At 38.6% G+C, this 21,816-nt stretch overlaps 1 protein-coding gene across 3 annotated transcripts in view; it reads left to right on the top strand.

Moving 5' to 3' along the window:
- The window catches only part of LOC109631673 (CMP-N-acetylneuraminate-beta-galactosamide-alpha-2,3-sialyltransferase 1), a 91,317-nt gene extending 69,827 nt beyond the window's left edge, over positions 1 to 21,490 (top strand). For all 3 annotated transcript variants that reach the window (XM_069516675.1, XM_020090548.2, XM_069516674.1), the window contains 4 exons: positions 12,018 to 12,197; positions 14,082 to 14,127; positions 15,943 to 16,062; positions 16,322 to 21,490. In XM_069516675.1, coding sequence (XP_069372776.1) covers positions 12,018 to 12,197; positions 14,082 to 14,127; positions 15,943 to 16,062; positions 16,322 to 16,495 — 520 coding nt within the window. In that variant the 3' untranslated portion in view covers positions 16,496 to 21,490. The remainder of the gene's footprint in view (positions 1 to 12,017; positions 12,198 to 14,081; positions 14,128 to 15,942; positions 16,063 to 16,321) is intronic.
- Positions 21,491 to 21,816: the final 326 nt, after the last annotated feature.

Genomic DNA, 21,816 nt, shown 5'->3' with positions numbered 1-21,816 from the left:
ATAGATGAGACTGAGGGGAAATGTTAACATGTTTTATATTTTCCTTCATAATGCAAACTCTACTTTAAATACACATTTTATCTTTTGACCTCATAAGAAGAATGAAATAATATTAGATTTCATGCATGAAGAATACAAGAGGGAAATTATAGCAGTGTTTGGGGGCAATTGTAACAAGTAATGTTACTTACACAATAAATTACATTTTATATAATTGACTATATTGACCCGCCCTATGTGTAAGGTGAAATATGTAAGATATGTTTACTGCAGATATCAGGCATTCAAAGCAAAACCACATTTAGAGTATTTAACACTGTTTAAAAATATATTATACTCAAATCAACTGATGAATCATCACACTCATCATTGCTTCAATCCCCTGCTCCTGCAGTCCCTAAGTGCCCTTGGGCAAGACACTGAATTCCAAATTGCCCCTGAGGGCTGTATCAGCAGTGTGTGAGGGATGTGTGATAGAAAGACCGCTGTGTATATGACTGTCACTGTAAAGCACTTTTAGTGGTTAATAAAAACAGTCTCATCATTTTGAATTGATTTGATCATTTTATCGCCAATTTGTAACTTTGTTGTGAAAGTTGCTATATAAATGAAAGTATTATTATTATTATTAAAATACCCCAGAAATGTGTTGAATAAATGGAGAATACTACTGTATATTTCTGTAGAAAATCAGGTGTAACTATAGATACAGTAGGTAGAGCCTGTGGAGTAAAGATGTGGATGCTTCAGAGGCAGTTGGGACAAAACTTCTGTGTGAAAGGAAGAGTATGTTAACTTGATGGCTTATGGGTTCCATGATAATGTGGCTGACGCAAAGATCTTATCTGTGTAACCAAAGTGCTGCTTAAATATGAAAAAGCATATTTCACGCAGTGTTCTTGCATGGCTCTTAATTTACCACAGCATGGCTTTGTTAAGCTGCCGTGACATGTTGCCTCTGTATACAACCACATTACCACACTTATCTTCTTTGCCAGCCCCCGCTGTGACAGCGGCATGGCCCTGTCTACCAATTCAATTATCAGATGACAATGACGCCACCAAGACTTATTACTTTGCTATTAGCAGAATAGTTTTTTCTGCAGAAGCTTGCTATGTAAATAGGCTAATTTATTTACAAGATTGAGTTTTATATTCGTAGTCATGCTTGATTGGAAGGCATGGTGCTGAGCAAAACGGTCGCACCGGAACAATCGGTTTAACACAGAGTTGTGGAAATACATATTTCATATCATATTTCCCTTTTATTTGAGGGCAGCTCTCTTTTCAGAATGTGTTTGTCAGGAAATGGAATCACTCACATGTCTTTTGAATGCAAAATATTTGATCATCTGCAATTACATTCCCCCAGTGTGTGTGTATGCTCTGTGGGCACACCAGCGTATTTTATTTGAAAGGAAGTATGCGGTCTTGGATGTGTGATTGTCTCATCATTCATATTTACTCTCCTGAACTGAGGATCAGTCAAGCTTATATTCTACACGATGATGTAAGCCCTTGCAAATAACCTCGTTAGGATGGATCTTAAAGGCAGCACACGTAACAGTTGAGCACATCACATTGGAAAGTCAAAAAAAAATCCCTTTGTGGAATTGTCTTTTTAAACAGGAATTATCTCGCGTCTCATTGCCAAAGTTTCTGAATCGCAACAAGTGTTTACCAACCTGTTTACACGATTCACGATTCCTTTCTCTCAAAGAGTGTTATTACCATATTGATGTGTTCCTTGGGGCCCACGAGTGACCACAATGCACCACACAAGTGCCTCTTACCCATCTCCAACCTCTGACTGAGAACCAATGAGCTGCGTTCATAATCACTGCCCTGAAGCTTAAACACACTCAAGTCTTGAAAGCATCATTGCTTCTTTTCATCATTATAAAAGCAAAATGGGAGCGGGACTTTCAACCAAACATAAGCGTTTCTTAATAAGATGTTATTTTCATGTGTTTTCAGTCCATTCTTGCAATCATACCTGCCCTTTGCTCAGTGAAGCTTTTGTTATTGTGACAGAAAGAACAATGGAGTTCAGGAGCTTGATTGGCTCTCGGGCTACCTACACTACAGATGTGTCACCAGGGCACAGTAAGAAACAAAGACCATCCATCAAATGTTCATTTCCTGATATGAATTCAAATTAATGTTTTTTTTCAAGCGGCACGGACTGTAACAGAAATATAACAGAAACCCGAACATCAGAGTCAGGGGGTGTCTCATTTTGCAGGAAATTAAATTAGCTTTGATAAGTTAAGTGCAGCAGTGTAAACAGCAAGAACAACAGCGTCAGCAACGCTTGTGTTTGATGTTCATGTTATGTTCTACACTGGTTGAAGAACCTCATACTAATCCTTTTCTCCCGGAAGGGGATCACGAATCAACAAAGACTACCTCGTGACCGAAAAGACCCAGTCAGCAGGAGTCTCTAAGTCCCAGTTTCTGCTTGTCCAGACTAAAACGCAGCCCCGCAGTTTTTAAATCAAAGTGGGGCCAGCAGTGTTTCCAAAGTTTTAGCTGCTGTAAACCTCTGGAGTAGTACGGACGTCAGGCATATCCCTAGAAGAGGTGGCGTAAACAAAAGAGTTATGATATATACAGTATATATATTTAGCTGTATCATGCATGATCAGACAGTATATTGTGCTATAATACCATTCCTCACAGGAACTGAATTTACATTCTCATGTTTACTTTGTGACAGGAGGGTACTAGTCTGTGCTGTTGTGCAGTCACTGTATATGTTTTGTTAGAGGGATGGGTGCAGTTTGCTGGAGAAAGAGGAAACTGGGCCTTTACTATCAAGAATATCCAGCAGGGTTTGAGTGAAAAAAAGGAAAAAACACAAGAAGCCCAAACAGGCAAATCTCACTTTCCATGTTATATCTCTGTAGCTGCCATAGCTCTAACACAAAGTTACATTTGTGAAAAGCTGCTCCAGCTTCGTTGTCTGAATCTACGCCACAAATGCACAACTATGAATCTAACTTTAGCTTAAACTGCTGGCATTAGTAATTCTGGCTGATTTGCATCATTAGCCTGATGGATTTTTAGTCGGCACAGAATTTATAAAATCAACTCTTTGTTCATGCAAAATCTAATTAAACTGGGCCATATGGCTTTTGAGTAGTTTTGGCAATAATTCCTGCTTTTACTGAAAACACAGCTCCATAGCAACAAGTCAGCTCAACATGGCAAAATAATGAAGATAGGGATCAGAATCTGGGTCACTCCAGGCATTTTTTAATGGAACGGTAACGACTTCTTTCCTGTGTGCTGTGTTTTGTCCAGCCTGTTAGTGTTGTAGTGAAGCTTTACTTAACAACAGTCGGGCTCCACAGTGCAGCATCCTGCTGCATAAACAAGAGAGAATCAGTGTATGTGAGGGCTAAGTGACTCACACCTAAGACACTGAGGTTGGCAAAATACATGGATTTAGCAAAATCCGATGCTGTTCGCCATCGGCAAAGCAGTGTACAAAACACTCCTCTAGGTTAGCAGCTGTTTGTTGTTTCAGCCACCTCTGGTCGTCACTTCCACTGGGTTATAATGACAAGCTTTGCCCGCAGCAGATAGTAAGGCTCATTATTGTTATTTTCATGAGTCTGTTGTCTGGTAAATATCCTCAGCAGCTGGTGTCTGTACTCATGCAATGATTTTTTATTTATATATCAATTAAACTTCCAAACAAAATACTTTCGAACCAGTCGAGCATTTGGATAAAGTAGGTGCATCAGACTCAATGTGCTACAGCTGTTGTTTCAGTGTGTCAGATACATAGTTGATTACAATTTGAGTAAATATCATCATCAGTTCAGATCTGCAAACACCCAATGTCTAAAACTGGGACCAAAAAAGTTGATTGAGACATCCCTACAAAAAGCCACAACCGTCAGAATGAAACCCCAGTTCAGCCTTATTGAATAAATGACTGTTTATTCCTCTGCTCATGACAGCCGTACAAAAATTCAGTGGAACTCAAAGATGAACTGATTTTGGTGGTCAAAAGTTGAAGGTCGCTGTGACCTCTGAAAACACAATTTTTGCCTTGTGGACCAGTATTTAAGGAGCACCTCAAGGAAATCCTTTCACAGTTATAAGGTATATTACTTTATATAACAGAAAAACATTCAATTGTGCTCAGGGAGGAATAGAATTTTGTGGTGAAAGGTTAAATGTAAAGGTCAATGTGACCTTTGCAAGCGCATTTTTGGACTTGTGAACGCAAAATCTCAGGAGCACCTTAATGGAATTGAACGTTAACCTCGACTCACTGAATAACTGATACGATTTAGGTGATCAAAGCTCTAAGGTCAAGGCTTCACAAAAACAGGTTTTTGGCCTCTTGAATACATTTCAAATTTGCCTTTAGTGAATTTCTTTGAACAACAATGTCAGGAACACCTAATGGGATGAAACTGCACTTGTAGGCAGAGAGATTCAAACACAGGCAGTAATTCTAGTTTGAAATTGAAACCAAATGACGACAATACTGTGTCCATTCCTAACTACAACTCTACCTGATAAGTGAATGCCTAATGAGTGATGAACAAGCACCCGTTAGTGCTCTTTTAATGAGTGTGAGCACTTGTTATGTGTTCCCAAAACACACCCGATGAGGGCTCCTTTAAGGCATATGTGAGGTTTGCACTGGTGAGCTTCATTATAAGGAATCAGCTGGTCAGCAACAAGCATTCACTGTTGGCTTAACCTGCACTGAGTTTCCTTCTCCAACTCTTCACTGGATACCAATTAGATTGAGAATCGATTGAAACATCCTGCTGTACCAGGCTTACAGTATATGAGACAACCTATCTTTAAGTGTGCAGAGCTGAGCTGTTGGTATTACATCTGTCCACATCAATAGAGGGTGGGTAATGAAAGCTGTGGTTCTAGGACAACGGATTAAGCTTGGAGTACCACAACAACACTCAGCTCACTCACCCACTTTATTATTCATTTCCACAAACCTCTGTCTGTCTGTTTGTCTGTATGTTAAATGCACCAAACCATTAATTTTCTCGATTTCACACTTGGTATGTGTATTCGTTAGTGCTCCTCGAAAGTGTAGTGTCAACTTTGATAAAACAATTTATTTTATCATATCTAACTGAGACACAGCATTGTCTCCAAAGTAAAGCGAGTATTGAGATGAATTAAAGAGCTTTTATTTTGACAAGTTGTGAACTTGAGTCTGATAATATGTTTTTTAACAGAACAATGAATCAAACAATAAGTAGAGTCAGTCTTTCATACTTATATATAAGCCACACACCTGAACAGTAATAAAGCAAATTCAGTTTCATTTTATGAAATACATTGACTATAAAATCTTCATTGCAGATAAACCAGGTAGGATGAAGGCAGGTTTTTCTAACTTCCCTCTGGACCATAGATTGTTTATAAAAAGCTCTGAACACAACATCCAGCACACAAGCACTAAAAGGTGACAGTATATTGTGGAACTGCTGTAGAGGACTCACTAATGGCAAGGAATAATTCTGAAGTAGCTCCAGAGCGTTAACACAGACCAAAGAACTGTCCATTCTAAACAAACAGGTTTACAACAGGCATTGCACTAGTCCTGTTAATAACAAAGAACCAAACCTGCGACTCTGTGTCTTCATCTCATGTGGTCACCCTGCTCATCTTGAACTCCGCCTGATAAATTTGTAGTGTTCTATCGTCATCATGATTATTAGTCGGCTGGAATCAGTCAGCATAGGCATTTTGAGGACGTGCACACATTCAAGCTTACAAAGGAAGTGGTAACAGCAGAGAACTGGGGAGAATGTGAAGGCATGAGACAGGACTGAAATACCTCTGACCTTTAAAGTGTAAGTTGGTTATTACATGCGGCATGATCTGGCTGCACCTTGAAGCACGGGCCGTGTTGTGGAATACTGTGGTTCTTGGCTCGCAGTATTTTGAGGACAAATGAATAATAATGTCCACCAGCGTTCCAGTAGACAAACAGCCCTGACATTAACGATGATATTCATCATTTAGGAGTATAACAGTTTTGCTTTTCTCACATTTGAAGAGGAAGGGGGGCAAAAGAGGTAATTCCTAGAGAGAAAACTTCACAGGTATGAAATAATAGCAGCAAACCCGACTGTAACGCAAAATACATCCTGATCAAGTTAATGTTTTAATAGCGAAACTGACAAACAATGTAAGGCATAAACACTAGTTGTAATATAGTTTTCATTGAATGGATAACCAACGCTGACAGAATCTTACAACCTGGACCCACTGATCAATAGTCAGATAATCAGACTGCATTCCCATTTTGTTTTGACGTCAATTATTCAGCTTGACATTTAGCGTTCATGGCAGCTGATTTCCTGTGTGTGCGTGTGTGTGTAATGTATACACTGATAGGAACAGTTTTTCACAGCGATCATAACCTTTTGTTACTCAGTTCATTTTGATCTATTTAAGAAGAAAATATGTCCCATTTCTTTCTATTCAAAAGACTAAATGTCTTCAGTTTTAATTGAATAAAACATAGGTATGGTTTTGCCTGAGGTGAGATTGAACCAGCTCACATAACTCACTGGCCCACCAGTGAGTTGATCTACATACATTTTGCCATCAAAAAATATGAAGAAAGAAGAATAAAGCAAGAAAATAATTTTACATAAAGTCTTAATTAATTATTGAAACAAGCTATAGAAAGCCAGTGGAAATAACATTGGTTGCTATGGTTCCCACATACAGACACTCTACCTGTGTATTTGTTGTGAAGTGATCATAGTACTGAAGCAACAATGGCTGTTATGAGCATTCAAGGTTTAGTTCATCATTTTTCAACTGTGAAATTTGATGAGCATCAATGCATGCTGTGTGTGCAGGGTAAAAATGATTCATCTACAGTGATATGCACTATGTAGCTGATCTGCAGCTGTTTCTGCAGGGCAGAAAATGGTTTGATGTCTAAACCGCTGAGTGCAGCCTTAATAGACTGGACTTCTGTTTTATAGGCAATGTTTTGCAGATTTTTGCACAGTAAAAGTATCACTGCTTTTTTTAAGTTTGTCTACGTTTGCCCTATTTCTACTTTTAAGTTTTTATAAGTACCTTTTGTAGTAAAGTTGGCCCACCCACGTTAGTGCAGGCCCACCAGAAAATATCATTTCTACGCCACAATCCCCTTAAAATCAATGAAGCTGCACCAAATTGTACGCACTCAAAGATATCAGTTTATAAACATGCATAATTTTGAATAATACTATATATGATAGAAACTAACAGAGACACTTGACACAAAGATCAATATCTGACACAAGTGCTTCTGATCTTTACACCAGCTCGCACAAGAATGACTCAAAACTGAAACATAAAAATGTCATTTAAAATCTAAATGTTAAATCATCTGCAGCAGTGATGATTCATTGATGGATGTTTCTAGTTTTCTGTCTGAGTTGAAGTCACTGATGTTTTTTTAGTGGTGCAGTCCATCTGATCTGATGCAGCCTCTTGGTGGTCAAAAGTGCCTCTGTGGTCAAACTGCATCGGAAAATTCTAACAAAGTAATTCTCCTGTTTGTGGTGAAATGCTTCAACTCGGGAATCGAATGTGCTGTAGCACTATGAACTCGACTTTATATCTGAGCTTTAAGAGTCACTTACATTGAATGAAGTTGATTGATGCTTAAAGTGCTGGTACTTAATACTTGCAGGGCCCATAAAGTTCTGCTATAAATCACTAGGCATGATATCTGTCATATGCAAAAAGGGCCTGCACTCCAAATTTCATTCTTCCACTGAAAGTGAGTCATCTTTCTTCATGCTTTCTCCAGAGAGAGGGAGGGTTACAGACTTGTTCTTGTCTCCCTCTAATAGGATTTTGCAAATCTATTATCACAGAGAATCACAGCCAAATCTGACATTTGACATGCACAAAAATATTGATTGTTATTATTCTGCTTAAATCTCTTATAAACTTTCACCTGGCACCTTTGTTACCTACATCTTTTTGTGTATTCCAGGTAAAAAGCCCAGGGCAGAGCATTGTGTTGGAGAAATGGGCTTTTCAGGCGCTCAGTACATCTGCTCCAGTTTGTTTCAAGTCCATCTGGTACAAATTTCCATTGCCAAGGGGCGGTAGCTGGAGCAGAAGCTGAATATTGATTAGACCAATCTGAAATATTCGCCTCCTTAGAGCGGTTGACACCACACGCCCCCACAAGATTAAGTGAATGTGCGGCTCACTGAATCCACTTAACAACTTAACTTCTCGAGTGCCCTTACATACTTGCCTTATTGTAGCATCGCCCCCTGCAGTGGGTGATGGCAAGAGCCAACCATATAGTCTTATACAACTTAGAGAGAAACGTTCGAGTGAGTGAGTAACAAAAAATAAAGTTCAGTGTCAGTTCCGTTCTCAACAGCGGAGCAATGCTTTGCTGTGTGTTACCTGGATGCAAAATGAGGATGAAGGTTGATCAGTTGTGGAAAACTGAAATATGTGAATAGAAGAAGACAGCAAAGTCTATTGGTGTTGCATGAGTTGAGGAGAACACTCGGCAAATATTCCTGTAGTTGCACACTTACATAATTGTGGAATTTGATTACTGACATATGCCTGTTATGAATGAGAATGTAGGGGAGTGCCTTGTGAGGTAAGGATCTTTATAATACATATGCAATTGCAGAGATAGGGTGCAGTGACAAACTCCTCACATCGCACTGTTTGATAGGTGGCGTGGCGTTCCTCTGCCCTCGCTGCCATACTTTTTCATTTGCTCTGGATGGTGAGGATCCATTTGCTGAGCAATTCTTAAATCCCCAGATGATGTAGCTGCCATTAAGGGAGGAACCCCACCAATGTAGGCCTGTCAAAATCTGTTCTTTTCTGCTGCGATACTGCACCATAAAAACCTCTTGCCAATATTTTCTTCTCCCAGACATTGCACTTTCAGCTCGGTCGCGGCCATGAATCTGTTTGGTTTCGACGAGCGTGCTCATCTTGCAAAGCGGCATGCAGCAGTAACAAAAAGCTGGCTGCACTTCCCTGGAAAGGTGACAGAAGAAACAGTTCTTATTACTTGTTAATAGCAAGAACAATTGCTCTTTCTTACCCTTCTCTCCACATCTGCTGTGAAGCGTGCTGTAGATGTGGCAGTATAAGATGCACAATATATTCCATTCTGTAAAGAACTGCCCCCTCTCGCACAATTCTACCACTCATGATCTAATATCATAACAATCAGTGTTGTGTCCATAATTACCACAGACACATCTGATGCAGCAGCTTTACTGCTGGTAGCACAACACTTGTTTTCTCTGGGACTAACAGGCCTTCCATCCATTTCAGTGCTGTAGCATTGCAGTTGGTAACTGTTGCAGTACAGCTGTGAATTATTCTTTACTCATGTTATTGTAAGAATTTATTATCAATTTAATCTTCAGTTTTTTTGTCAACTTTATATCTCAAGAACACTGTGACAGAGTTTTTTCCAATTTAGTGAAAGCATTCACTTGGATTCACGAAGGAACTGATTAGAAATGTGGGATCACTGTGACCTTACGAATCGCATTTTTGACATTTTGAACGTGATATTTCTGGAACATCTTGAGGGAATTTCTTCAAATTTGGTAGAAATGTACAGTTGGACTTAAGGATGACTGGATTAGAATTAGTAGGTCAAAGGTCAAAGACACTGTGACCTCACAACCATTGTTTTGCCTCTTGAAGATGTGACTCAAGTCTGCCTCTAAATGTGTTGCAGTAGTGACAAATTCCTCACATCGCACTGTTTGATAGGTGGTATGGCGTCCTCTGCCATTTTTCATTTGCTCTGGATGGTGAGGATCCATTTGCCGAGCAATTCTTAAATCCCCAGATGATGTAGCTGCCGTTAAGGGAGGAACCCCACCAATGTAGGCCTGTCAAAATCTGTTCTTTTCTGCTGAGATACTGCACCATAAAAACCTCTTGTCAATATTTTCTTTCCCAGAGTTTCAGCTCGGTCGGAGCCATGATTTGGGTGGTCAAAAGTCACAGTGGCCTCACAAAACATGTTTTTGGCCTCTTGAAGATGATATCTCAAGTCTGTCTTCAGGGAATTTTGTCACATTTAGACCAGTAATCACTTGGACTTGGATGAACTGATTAGATTTCAAAAGTCAAAGGTCAAGGTTACCATATATGAGTATGTAGACTGAAACTGGACTGGTTGGCGAAGCGTGCAACCTCAGGGTGGTTGTTCTAGTTTTATTAGGTCTTCATTATTTGACTATGAAAGACAAATATACAATTTGCCTGCTCTCCTCAGAGCGTTTTAGCAACTTCCAGCTCTTTGGTTTAGCACTCAGCTTTACCATTTAGTTTCACTATCACTGCTCTGATCTAATTTGTTCCCAGGAGCAGCAGGCAGACACAGTTAGGAGCAAATAGGTGAACACAAAAGAGCATCTTTGTTAGGATCTGCCATTATAAGGACTCTGGAAAGACTTTTTGAAACCCTGTTTTAGTTTGGCTTTACATCCTGTCTTTGTCTGGTTTCCCACTTAAGTGATTGTCTGTCCCGCCCTTATATGTTTTACTTCTGTTTAATTATCCCTGTGTTTCCCTGTGCTCCCAGTCTACTTTGTCACTTATGTTTTCCTCAGTTCTCTTTTCTCTTTTATTTATTCCTGCTCAGTTCCTTCATTTCCATTTGGTTCTATCCCTGAGTTTTTGCCGCTTTTTGCTGCCTACATTTTTAGTTTGGGATCACCTCTGCCTGTTCTCACCTGCCAACGGACCACAAATGACAGTGATTCTGTTCAATATTAAATTCTCTTTTCTGCACCACCAGCTTTGCCAGTTTTCTACAATTTGGGACCTGTGAGCCACCCGTTCTATCTTTAGAGCCAGGTGTTTTTTCTCAGGAGTTGGCAAAGGGCACAAAAGGGTGAAAAGACAGTCACTTGAATTCATCAGGTGGCCGGAAACACATAATTAAATGCTTAAATTTCTCTAATCTGTTGTCTGCATGCTAATACCATTAAGTTAACCATAACTTGGCATATAAACATATGTCAGCATCATGTTTACACCTTTTTTGTTTGTGCCGAAAAATTAATGCAGGTTTAGTTAAAGATTTAAAAACAAAATGTAAATTATTATTATCTTTTCAACCAAATGTATGTAAAAAATGTTATGATAGTAAATTACTAATTAAACTTTACATGAAATTAACATAAGTGATGAAAACAATACATTTTATATTAATATCAATAAAATAACTAAAGCTGTAATTATATGTATAAGTTGCACACAAGAGAGACAGTGAGGAAAGTTTATCATCATATGTTTTTATGTTTCATTTAACTGTGCAATCTTTCAGGATTTTAAAGTTATTGCCCAATGTGCAACTTCATAGTTATGTCTTTAAACTCAAGAGGCTGTGATTTATAGATTTACGTATTAAGATACCAAAATTTAAAAGAACTGTTACTATAAAATAAGGCCTAGAAATAACATAGTTCTTGCATGAGGCTGTTATGAGTCCTGACAGGCTCAGGCTGGAAATGTCAAGTTGTTATATAGCTGTCATCTCAGAGTCAGTAATGAGGAGGATAATATTGCTCAGACCCGAGTGCCCAACCAGGTGATATGTGGGGGGTGGGGGGCTTTGGGGGGTCAGCCTCATGATGTCTCCTCTCTATGTCACCTCCCTCCTCTCAGGAAACCAACTGCCATGTTCCCACCAATTACTGCTGCAGATTGAGTGTTTTTGGACATAATAACGGGGATCCCTCCTCTGGCTTGCCAAACAGGAACTGTTGGGCTTTAATTGAACGCAGCTTGTTTGCTGTTTGGATGTGTGAAATGTGGTGAAATGGGGGATGTGCTTTTTTTTATTCTTTCTTTAATTTTTGTCTCTTAAAATAGTGACAGTGCTGATTTTGCGTGTCTGTATCGTAAAGGTTTTAAACACAATGGGGATTAACATAATATCAAAATGTGGGTGAAAATAAAAATATAACTGTTAATAACTGTCCCTGCAGAATGAACCAGGCTCCCACCAGTGGCTTCGAGGAGGATGTGGGAACCAGATCAACTCATCATGTCATGTATCCAGAGAGCGCCATAGACCTGGACAACAACACCAGTCTAGTCCTGATCCCTTTCAAGACTCTGGATCTGCAGTGGATCATCAGTGCCCTCACCACAGGCACTATCAAATAGTGAGTGCACTCATCAAATGTCAAAAGCTGCTGCAGTCAGTATTTTATATTCAGAATGGATGTGTAGAGTCAAAGTTGTTGCTTGTTGCAAGTCCAGAGCTATTTAGCTTGTCTCAGCTCATTGTTTTGGTCTGACAGGCTGCAGCTTTGGTTTACAGCCACTGCTCTTCAATCAGAATCAGAAATACTTTATTAATCCCCGTAGCGAAATTCGAATGTCACAGAGCTCCTGAGAAAGAGGTGAAAGAGCAAAAAGCAGGTATAAACATAGCAATATAAAATCAAGTAAGACTAAAATGAAATAAAAGATATACATATGTAGAAATAAAAACCGGGTATGTATAGATTTACATTTGTACATGAATGTAAGTTAAAGTATAAACAGTATACAGTATTCAATGCCATTTACCTCCCCAGGACACAGCTGTTTTAACCTTTATAAAAACAGAACATTTTGATAAAGACACTATATGAGCATATTTATTATAAACATAATAAGGCGATAACATGTCAATGTTGTGTTTACAATAGCACTGCCCCCTAGTGACTTTAATACTCAAAACTCTACATTCTGAGAGGATCTCTTATGTTTTATTTTCTCTGTTATTATTTCTTCCTTGAATATCATTATTGAGAAAAACTAAAAGTTATAAATGTGTTTTCATTTTGTGGAGCTGAGACGCTTCATTTACCACCCCATTTATCAACGAAACCAGAGTTCAAAAGCTTTTACTGTCCTCGAAATGTAAAGGTTGTGAATATATTATGATGCATTGTGCATGTATTTGCCCTCCCACATTCATTTACATTTTTTAAAAACCAGACTGCGGCAACAATCACACTCGCTCACTGTTCCTATTTGTCAGATTGCCATAACAAGGATAATCACTCAGTTTTAATCTTCCGGTAAATTTCACCTTCAGCTGCCTCATTCTCAATGACCCGTAAACATTAGTTTGATTACTGGACATCCAGGGGAAAATAAATGAAGCCTCTGCCAATGAATGCCGCTGCCAATAACTCAAACACCCCATGTTTGGTGGTGGAAGGACGAGTAAATCCAAACAAATGTTTCCTGTAAATGTGCAGTTGCCTTTCAACCCTGCCAAAGCAATCATTCTGCGTCATTAATTTTCACTTTACTGGTGGTACTGTCAGCATCGCCGCAGCAGCCATTAGATCTTCACTGAATTGTTTTGTTACATTTTATAGTCTTGTTGAATAGAATGGGGCTCTATATGAAAGGACACGGGAGGAACTGTATTCAACACAAATTCACACTGCTGACTTTAAATAGCAACACTCTTGGAAGTATCAAGCCAGTGTCAGTTATAGGGTGTAGTTTTTTAACATCGGGGTTGATGTTATGGTCCACAACACACCAGATATAAGCCAGACAGGTACCTTTCATTTCATCCTACACAAATCATCAAGGAACTGGTTGGACTGCACATTGCAAAATTCCAAACAGTGTTAGACCAGTCTGAATAATCTCTGAATTTAAATTAGACACATTGCTGCAGAGGCAATAGCCTTGGTAAAGCTTACTTTAATTGGAAGCGTTTGTCAGGATTGTATCTAACTATGCAATCAGTCTTTTTCATCTCACTCATTAGTATGCCATCCTTTTACACTTGTCAATTAAATGTGCACAGGCATCATGTGGATATTTGCATGTTTGAATTTATATTTAATCAGATGTGTGTGATTTGTTCCATGTTTTAATTTTCATGATAAACACACAAGCATGTACCACGTAGTGCTTCCTCTGTATCCGGCTCCTGTGCTGTGTCCTCAAGACTCAGCCCATGATTTGTGTTTAACTTGATATTAATATTTTTATGTGAAAGATTTTTAGTCCCTGGGGTTTTTTTTGTGTTGCAGCACCTATAGGCCTGTCGTGCCCAGGATTAAAGCCAACAAAGATAAGGTAGGTTTTACAAACACACACACACACACACAATTCTATAAATATTATATGTTTAAAATTGAACATAACATTACTTTGGTTTTCCATAAATGACATATTATATTATATATTATCTTAAAACATTGTATCGTGGGTGGCACAGTGATGCAGTGCTAGCATCAGTTTGCATGTTCTCCCTGTGTTTGCATGGGTTTTCTCCAGGCTCCTCCCACAGTCCAAAGACATGCAGACCGCTATTGAATATGCTGTACTTAACACATTTTTGAGGTGGTTGTGGGTATTTTCATTTTACATTACTTAATGCTCCGCTACATTTCACATAGACATAATGTACTTTTGCACTCAATGTGTAGGTTTAGACTACTTAATAGTTATTTTACTTTTTTTTTTTAATTAATATTGTTACTCTTGCTACTTACGTACATTTTTCCAATATGCCACTGCTGATTATGGTAGTATGTCACTGTCAGCATGTAATACTGGAAGCTGTTACTGACGTTTTTTAACACTGTACTTCTCTAGGAGTGAATAATGGTATTTCTGAATATGAATATATACCTAGGACTTGAACAAGTTGTGATTTGTGCAGTAATATTAGCTGTTCACTAGTTAAGAATAGACTTTCAAATATCAGTATAGAAATCAATTCAGTGAAATAATTCAGAAAACATGTTCACCTCTTAACAAATCTCATCAGAGCTTTTCAAATAATCAGCATATTGTGGATTTTTTTTCACCAGAACCAGATGAATCCAGGTTATGCTTTGTCTGTATGAAAATAAGGAGCTGCCAGTAACCGAGGCAGCACCTTACTGATGCAGGCTGCAGATGTAAAACTGTAGGTGTTAAATATTCACATATTCAGGGATGCTCATCCTCAATGACTTTATAATACTTTTCACCACATTAGCTGCAGTATGAAACAACATTTGACTGATGTTCCACTGCTGTTATTTCTGCCTCGTGTTCAGCTTTACTGAGGAGCTGAAGTCTCAAAAGAAAAGAAACACATGGGCCAAATCATGGGATTTTCTAATTCTGTCAACATTTTTAACAGAGATTAAATCAATTCCAATATAATAAATGATGTTTAAGTGTTACATTCATGATTAGAGTTAATATATTGTTTTGTAGACAGCTAAGCCTATAAATATATTAATGAATAGAAGTATAACATTATTTGAAAATTAAAATGATTAAATGATTAAAACTAAGCAGACAAGACAATAACAAATATAATCTGATATAATGTTGGTTTAATCTGAATGCAGCTATTTTTGTGATAAATGCAAAGCATTTGCATTTATCTTTGCTTTGCTACTCTAGCATTTCTAGCTCTAACTACAGCTTACATCTGTGTACAGATAACAAGCATCACAAAATTTGAATATGGCATAATATCTGTTTGTGATATGTGAAATGTGTGAGTGGACAAACAGTGGTCCATGAGGTGTACTGGTACCACAGCAGCAGCATGTTCATAAGAATCATCATACAGGAGTCAGAAGTGGTCAGCCAGTAAAGCCAGCAACATAAAACATGTCACTCACCATGAAGAACTATTGGAGAAAAAAAAGCTTTTAAGCCAATGTCAGCTAAACGAGAGTGGCACACTATCGACCACCTTTCAGTCACTGTGCTGCTGGAGCAGTCAAAGCCTTTATATCAGAAGTACACTGTATTTTTGACTCTGTATGAGTTCATTACCTATTTATTTATGGAACAATAAAAGGTTGTAAGAAATTCAGAATACGCACATGAATCTTTCTCTCTCTGTTAATTACCATAGCTGAAATTCCTATAATTCTTTTGCAGGTGTTAATTTACAGTCCCACATTTTTCAAATATGTCTACGAGTCTTGGCTCGAGGGTCACGGGCGATACCCTTCGACCGGCTTCCTCAGCTTACTGCTCGCCCTCCACATATGTGATAAGGTAAGAGCTACAGTGTGAAGCACAGACATTACACCACCTTGACAAACAAGAGTTCCTCAGAGAAGGGGAATGACCATACAAGGACAGCTTCCTTCATGTTTTATGAGATTGCGGTTTAAGAATCATAATGAGTTGTGTTTTTAGAAATAAGGAGCTGTGGAGCTGAACTGATGTGAAAATTCAACAAGCTCCACGCATGAATAAATAAAATTCAAGCTTGTGCTGATGACACTGGGATTGTGTTTCTCGCCTCCTCCAGGTCAGTGTGTTTGGATTTGGAGCTGACCAGTACGGAAACTGGCACCACTATTGGGAGGACAACCACTTAGCAGGAGCTTTCAGAGACACGGTGGTCCACGACGGAGATTACGAATATAACGTCACCTTGCTGCTGGCAGACAAGCACAAAATCCAAATGTTTAAAGGCAGATGATACCAACCCTGTTGTGTGTAGTGAGACGAACCTCACACACTCACAGACAGGCTTTAAATGATGATTTTTCCTTTCACCTCACGGTGAAAGAACATTTCAATGATTTCCAAAGACATTGTCAAACGAACTCGTCTCGACTCTACAGCTCTCTGTTGCTCGCTGAAGCTACTGTTTGAGAAATGTCTCTCCTATTGACAAACCCACAGTTTCTCTTTGTTCCTAGAAAAAGCCTTGACACAACGTCAAGACAAGACTTAAGCAACACTGCCACTTGTTTCATATTACATACAATCGCTTTGCAACATGCCTCAGTGTGATTGTCCTCCCCCTCTCCGCCTGCCACTCAGCTTTCACATCAGTAGTGTTATTCTATGCCCGAGTACACAACTGCACAACCGCACACAACTGTTACAGTAGGTTGTGTTGTGCAGCTAGTTGGTTTGTGTTCCACTCCAACCATAGACTGTGTATAAAGATGGGAGTCATGAAAGTAAGGCCAAAGCATCTCAATCGCTACCTGATGGCTGGCTGCAGTATGAGTCATAAATCCTGCCTCCTCCATGTAACTGGATGAGACATGGGGCCAAACTAAATAGCCAAAGTGCACGTGATGGTTTCTGTCATTTTAGGTAGTTATTATCACACCGATGTAAGTGTAATGTTAATTAGTTATTTGATGACAAATATAAGAGAAATCATGATTGACAGCTGAGACTGACTCACAATTGGTCGAGCTACTGCGCAGACTCTGGTTCCAAATGTACAAAATGGCAGCGTTAGTATCCGGGATATTTTAGATACATTTTTCCAGTAGAGGGGGGAAGTGGAGACGTGTCGTCCATCTTTATATACAGTCTATGATTCCACCAATAAACACACAGAGGAGTAGGCTTCACCTGAGGACAATTGTGGCATCTGGAATTTTTGGGTGTCATCAGACTTTTTGTTGAGAAGTGGCATCTTGGCATTTTTGTGTGTAGTGTTTAGGTTTGATTGTAGCCTATTTTCCCAATTCAGGGGCTGCTTCCTTCGGGGCATGAAGTAGGCCGTCTGTGTGGGCCACATGGATCACGAAGGCCGAACTGAAATGTGACGGTCCAGTCTAAAGAGGATTTCCGTGATCTATGTCATCGACATGTTGCGCCCTTATTCCTGTTGTTTAGCAACAGCGCTGCAGTTGGACAGGACCAGTTTTAATGCCCCTTGGTTTTTGAACATTTGTTTCTTTAGCTGTTTGGTTGAATTGGAGTGTGATAACGTGAATGATCACATGTCGCTTCTTTTAATGACTAATGACTGGTTGGACTGGGAAGGATCCATCCAATGGAGCCGTGGTTTCTCTGAGATGAAAGGATACATTAGTTGGTCACATTTGAAGGAGCCTTTGAAATGGAACAGTCACACCACTTTGACATATGCATAGTCTTCAAATGCAGCCTCCGAAGGATGCAGCCCCTGAGTTGATACACAACCTCTGTTTCTCAGCAGGCGAATATGCGATTTTCAAAAACAAAACTTAAACAACAGACTTTAATGGTCCAGTGTAGTTATATCAGGTCTCTGATGTGACTCTCAAATATAACCACTGTCTGCTATTCTAAAAGGTTCCGTTCATATCTGAAGCTTTTTTAAATATAAAATGTCACTGGATAAAGAAAAAAGTATTTTAAAAAGGCTTCACAACATTAAAAAAATATACTGATCACACTGTAAATATCATCATATTAAATCCCACCATATGGCAATGAATGTGTTTTATATTATAATAATGGCAAATATGAGAAAAATAATTAATTTTCTCCATCACTCTGTCTGATTGTGAATCTTATAAACTACTTGCACTGCAGAGGTACTTGCGTCTGATTGCAGCTGTAAAATACAGCTCAATGAGGCCAAGGGACACTTAAAATCAAGTCCAAAATAAGGAGCAGGAGCATGATGATAAAACTGAGTAGAGCCCAACTAATCTATCCAAACATCCTCCCTTCTTTGTGGCATTGAGAAATCTAAGAAACGTTGCTTTAAGATTCTGCTCCATGTTGACAAGACTACATCACATCTTTCTCTCAAGCTGCCAAAATTGTGTTCTACTGGGTTGACATCAGGTGACTGAGAAGGTCACTTAACTTATTGCCATGTTCACAAAACCAGTTTGAGAAGACTTGCTTTGAGACGTGGCGCAATGCCCTTCAAGAAGTAACCATTACAATGGTGTTGGACATATAAGAAAGTAAACTGTGGCTAAAAGGAGATGAACATGCTCAGATAGTCTGTGGCATTCAGATCATGATTGATTGGTGTTAAGGTGCCCAAAGTGAAACCATCACCCATAACCATTGCACCACCAGCGTCACAGACCTCCTATGTCTGTCAACTCTTTTAAACTGTAGAGTGTAAACTTCCGCCATGATTGCTAAAATCAAAACATTCCCTGAAAAATACAGAGGACATTGTCACAGTGATCTCAAAAGTAGTTTCTTCCACGATGACCTGTCGGCATTTAGTGTCATTGTACAGCAGAACCTGCAAACTGCACATATCCACACAGTCTAACAAACTAGAGCTAAGACTGCCGATGTTCACATCAAAACTGTTCAAGAAATATCGTATTAACTGGAATGGCTTATACATCTATCAAGGCCTAACAGTCCTCTCAAACAATCAAGCACTAAATTGCACGAACTCATAGACATCAGTCCCCCAATATGTCTGGGTTATTTATATCAAGATCCATGAACTTCATAATGTTCAAGAAAGAGGGAAAAAAATCCTGCATCTGCCCCTTATTCTAACCTAAATTTAAAAGGGTTTTCCCTGACCCATGCCACATCCTTCCACCATCTGGTAGTTTTTTCCTAATCCTGCTAACTAATAGACAAGCAACGCCCAACAGTCCCCTCATGAAACTACATTTAAATATACTAGATCTGCATTTTCATTTGGATGTGCACCAAATTTCCCTCACTCATAAATATCAGTCCCCTAAACATGAATCATGCATGCATTTTTCTCTGAGAAATCAACAAACAAATCTATCTCACAGCGCTTTCTAGATTCATACTCTTAACCAGATCTACACAAAAATTGTATTGGTTCTTCCCTTACTATTACTGCATCCTTCCACCAGTTTCGTGGTAATCTGTCCAGTCATTTTTGTGTAATCCTGCTGACAAACAAACAAACAGACAGGGGTGAAAACAAAACCTCTGCAGAGGTAAATACCAGTTTTATTTGAACTATATGGCTCAGTATGAAGTGAGTTGTCAGGGATAACACAGTTTTCACACACACGGTTCTTTATCTGGTTGCAGGCTTTAGTGATGGACAACTGATACAGCCTACACAGGGATGCCTTATCATTATATCAGTGATGTACTGTACATTTCTAATGTACACTGTGACATATGTAAAAGTAGGCGTGAAGTGCCTTTGATGGGAGTTTTTTTTTACTCATTGTACTGTGTTGTAACTTTTTTTGTTATTTCTAAAATTGTCAGCAATCTTTACAAGTTTGCATTATGTTATTCTTGTGTAAATTTTACAAATGATATGCATGATACATACTAAAAAAGCCATTTTAGAGATTTTTGTTTGTGCCACAGAGCAAAATACTGGAAGGTAGCTACGTCAACATCTTTGCAGGTTTGCTGAAACAAAGCTGCAGTGGCTTCAGAAAATATAAGACCCCTTCACTGCTCTCTTTGTTGTGTTATATATCTAATTTAAGTAAACACTTCAGTTCTGACTTTTTATATATTTCCAAAATTCTCTTAGAACGTGTTTTAATTTGATCATTGTTAGTTGGTGAAGGGGTTTGAACAGATTTCTCTCATTTTCTTTGTTCAAAGCTTGAAATTACTGCTTTTGCTGTGCTTGTAAATGTGTGACTCATTGCTTCAGAAATCACAAAAGCACTTATCCCGCCCTCGTGTTGTCATTTTCACCAACAAATCTCTGATCTGAAATATCGTCCATATTATTTCAGATCCATCAGGCGGTGCTATATCTAGGCCTAATAGACTATGATTTGCTCCATGTGCCTTGTTTCAAAATGGGACTTGAGCCCCGTCAGTTTCTTCATTATCTTTTTTTCCTCTCTGTGTGAGAGCAGGTTGATAATAAGAGAAACCACACTGTTTGTCGAGTTCAAATTGGTCAGTCACGCTCTTTGCATTAACAGTTTGTTCTGCAGGGGACACTGTCACCTAGTGGACAGGAACATGCATCAGCATTAACGTCACTTGATTTGTCCTTTGAGAGACGATGTGATGACTTAATATTTACAACTGTTTTCATTGTTTAATGATGAAACCTAATACAAAGCCTGCTGTATTTACCTGCTTTTCCATTCAACTGAAAATGTGTCTTAATTGTTATATAAACTCCATTAAAGCAGCCCCTTCAGAAAGATATCACATTTAAATTTTCTTTGTATATTTGTTTGTGTAGTCTGAAGAAGTCAAGGTCAATGGCTTGCTGCTTGGTTCTGTCTTGTGTGGGAGAGATAGATAATGAAAACCTTGCATTATTCAGTAATATTCAGTTATCCGTGGATTTGCACAATTCTGTATAATACCATTTTCAGCTCATTAGCTGAAATGTGTGGAAATGACAAGGAGCTCAATAGATTCTAAATAATACATTTCACAAACTTCTTGCAAATTCTGAGGAGAGGGGGTGTAATATAGATGCATAGTTGTTCTCTGAGCAAAGTAAAACACGCTTTCCCCCCCAATCTGTTTCACATAAAGGATATTACAAATTGCAGTATGAATTAATCATCATTACACTGAACAAATCCAAGGTAAGATAATTTTAATGAAATATGTGCCTCATTTGAAGAGAAACGTTTCCGTGGTAGATTCCTGTCTCTGAAAAATAAAACCTTGAACTTGTTTCTGCTTTTCACTACTGGGAATTTTCTGTTTATTCTCACAGGTACTTGGTTTGTTTCTATCATTTCAGATGTATTTTATTAAAGCATGAAATCAGGAACATGGTCAATAATCAGCTTGAATTAGTTTGTCCTCTTCTCTTTGTGGTTGTCAGTAATAAGTGTGTTCATTCTACCCTTACAGCCTAAAATGAATAGATTATGAAAATCTGTGGATATCAGCAGTTTTCATTTAATTAAAATGAGTCTGTGTTTTGCTTAAAGACTCAACATAATTACGTTACACATCCTGATGGTATCACATCATAACCACACACCACTGGGATCTAGTATGTGGTATAAATAATAAATGGTTGACTGTGTTTCGACAGGATGATGTTTTTTTTAAATTGTGTAGCCTACTGAAGATTAGATGAGATTATCCAAG

The sequence above is a fragment of the Paralichthys olivaceus genome, chromosome 20 (genome assembly GCF_024713975.1).
Source record: "Paralichthys olivaceus isolate ysfri-2021 chromosome 20, ASM2471397v2, whole genome shotgun sequence".
NCBI lineage: Eukaryota > Metazoa > Chordata > Actinopteri > Pleuronectiformes > Paralichthyidae > Paralichthys > Paralichthys olivaceus.
This window is presented reverse-complemented; position numbering and strand designations above follow the sequence as displayed.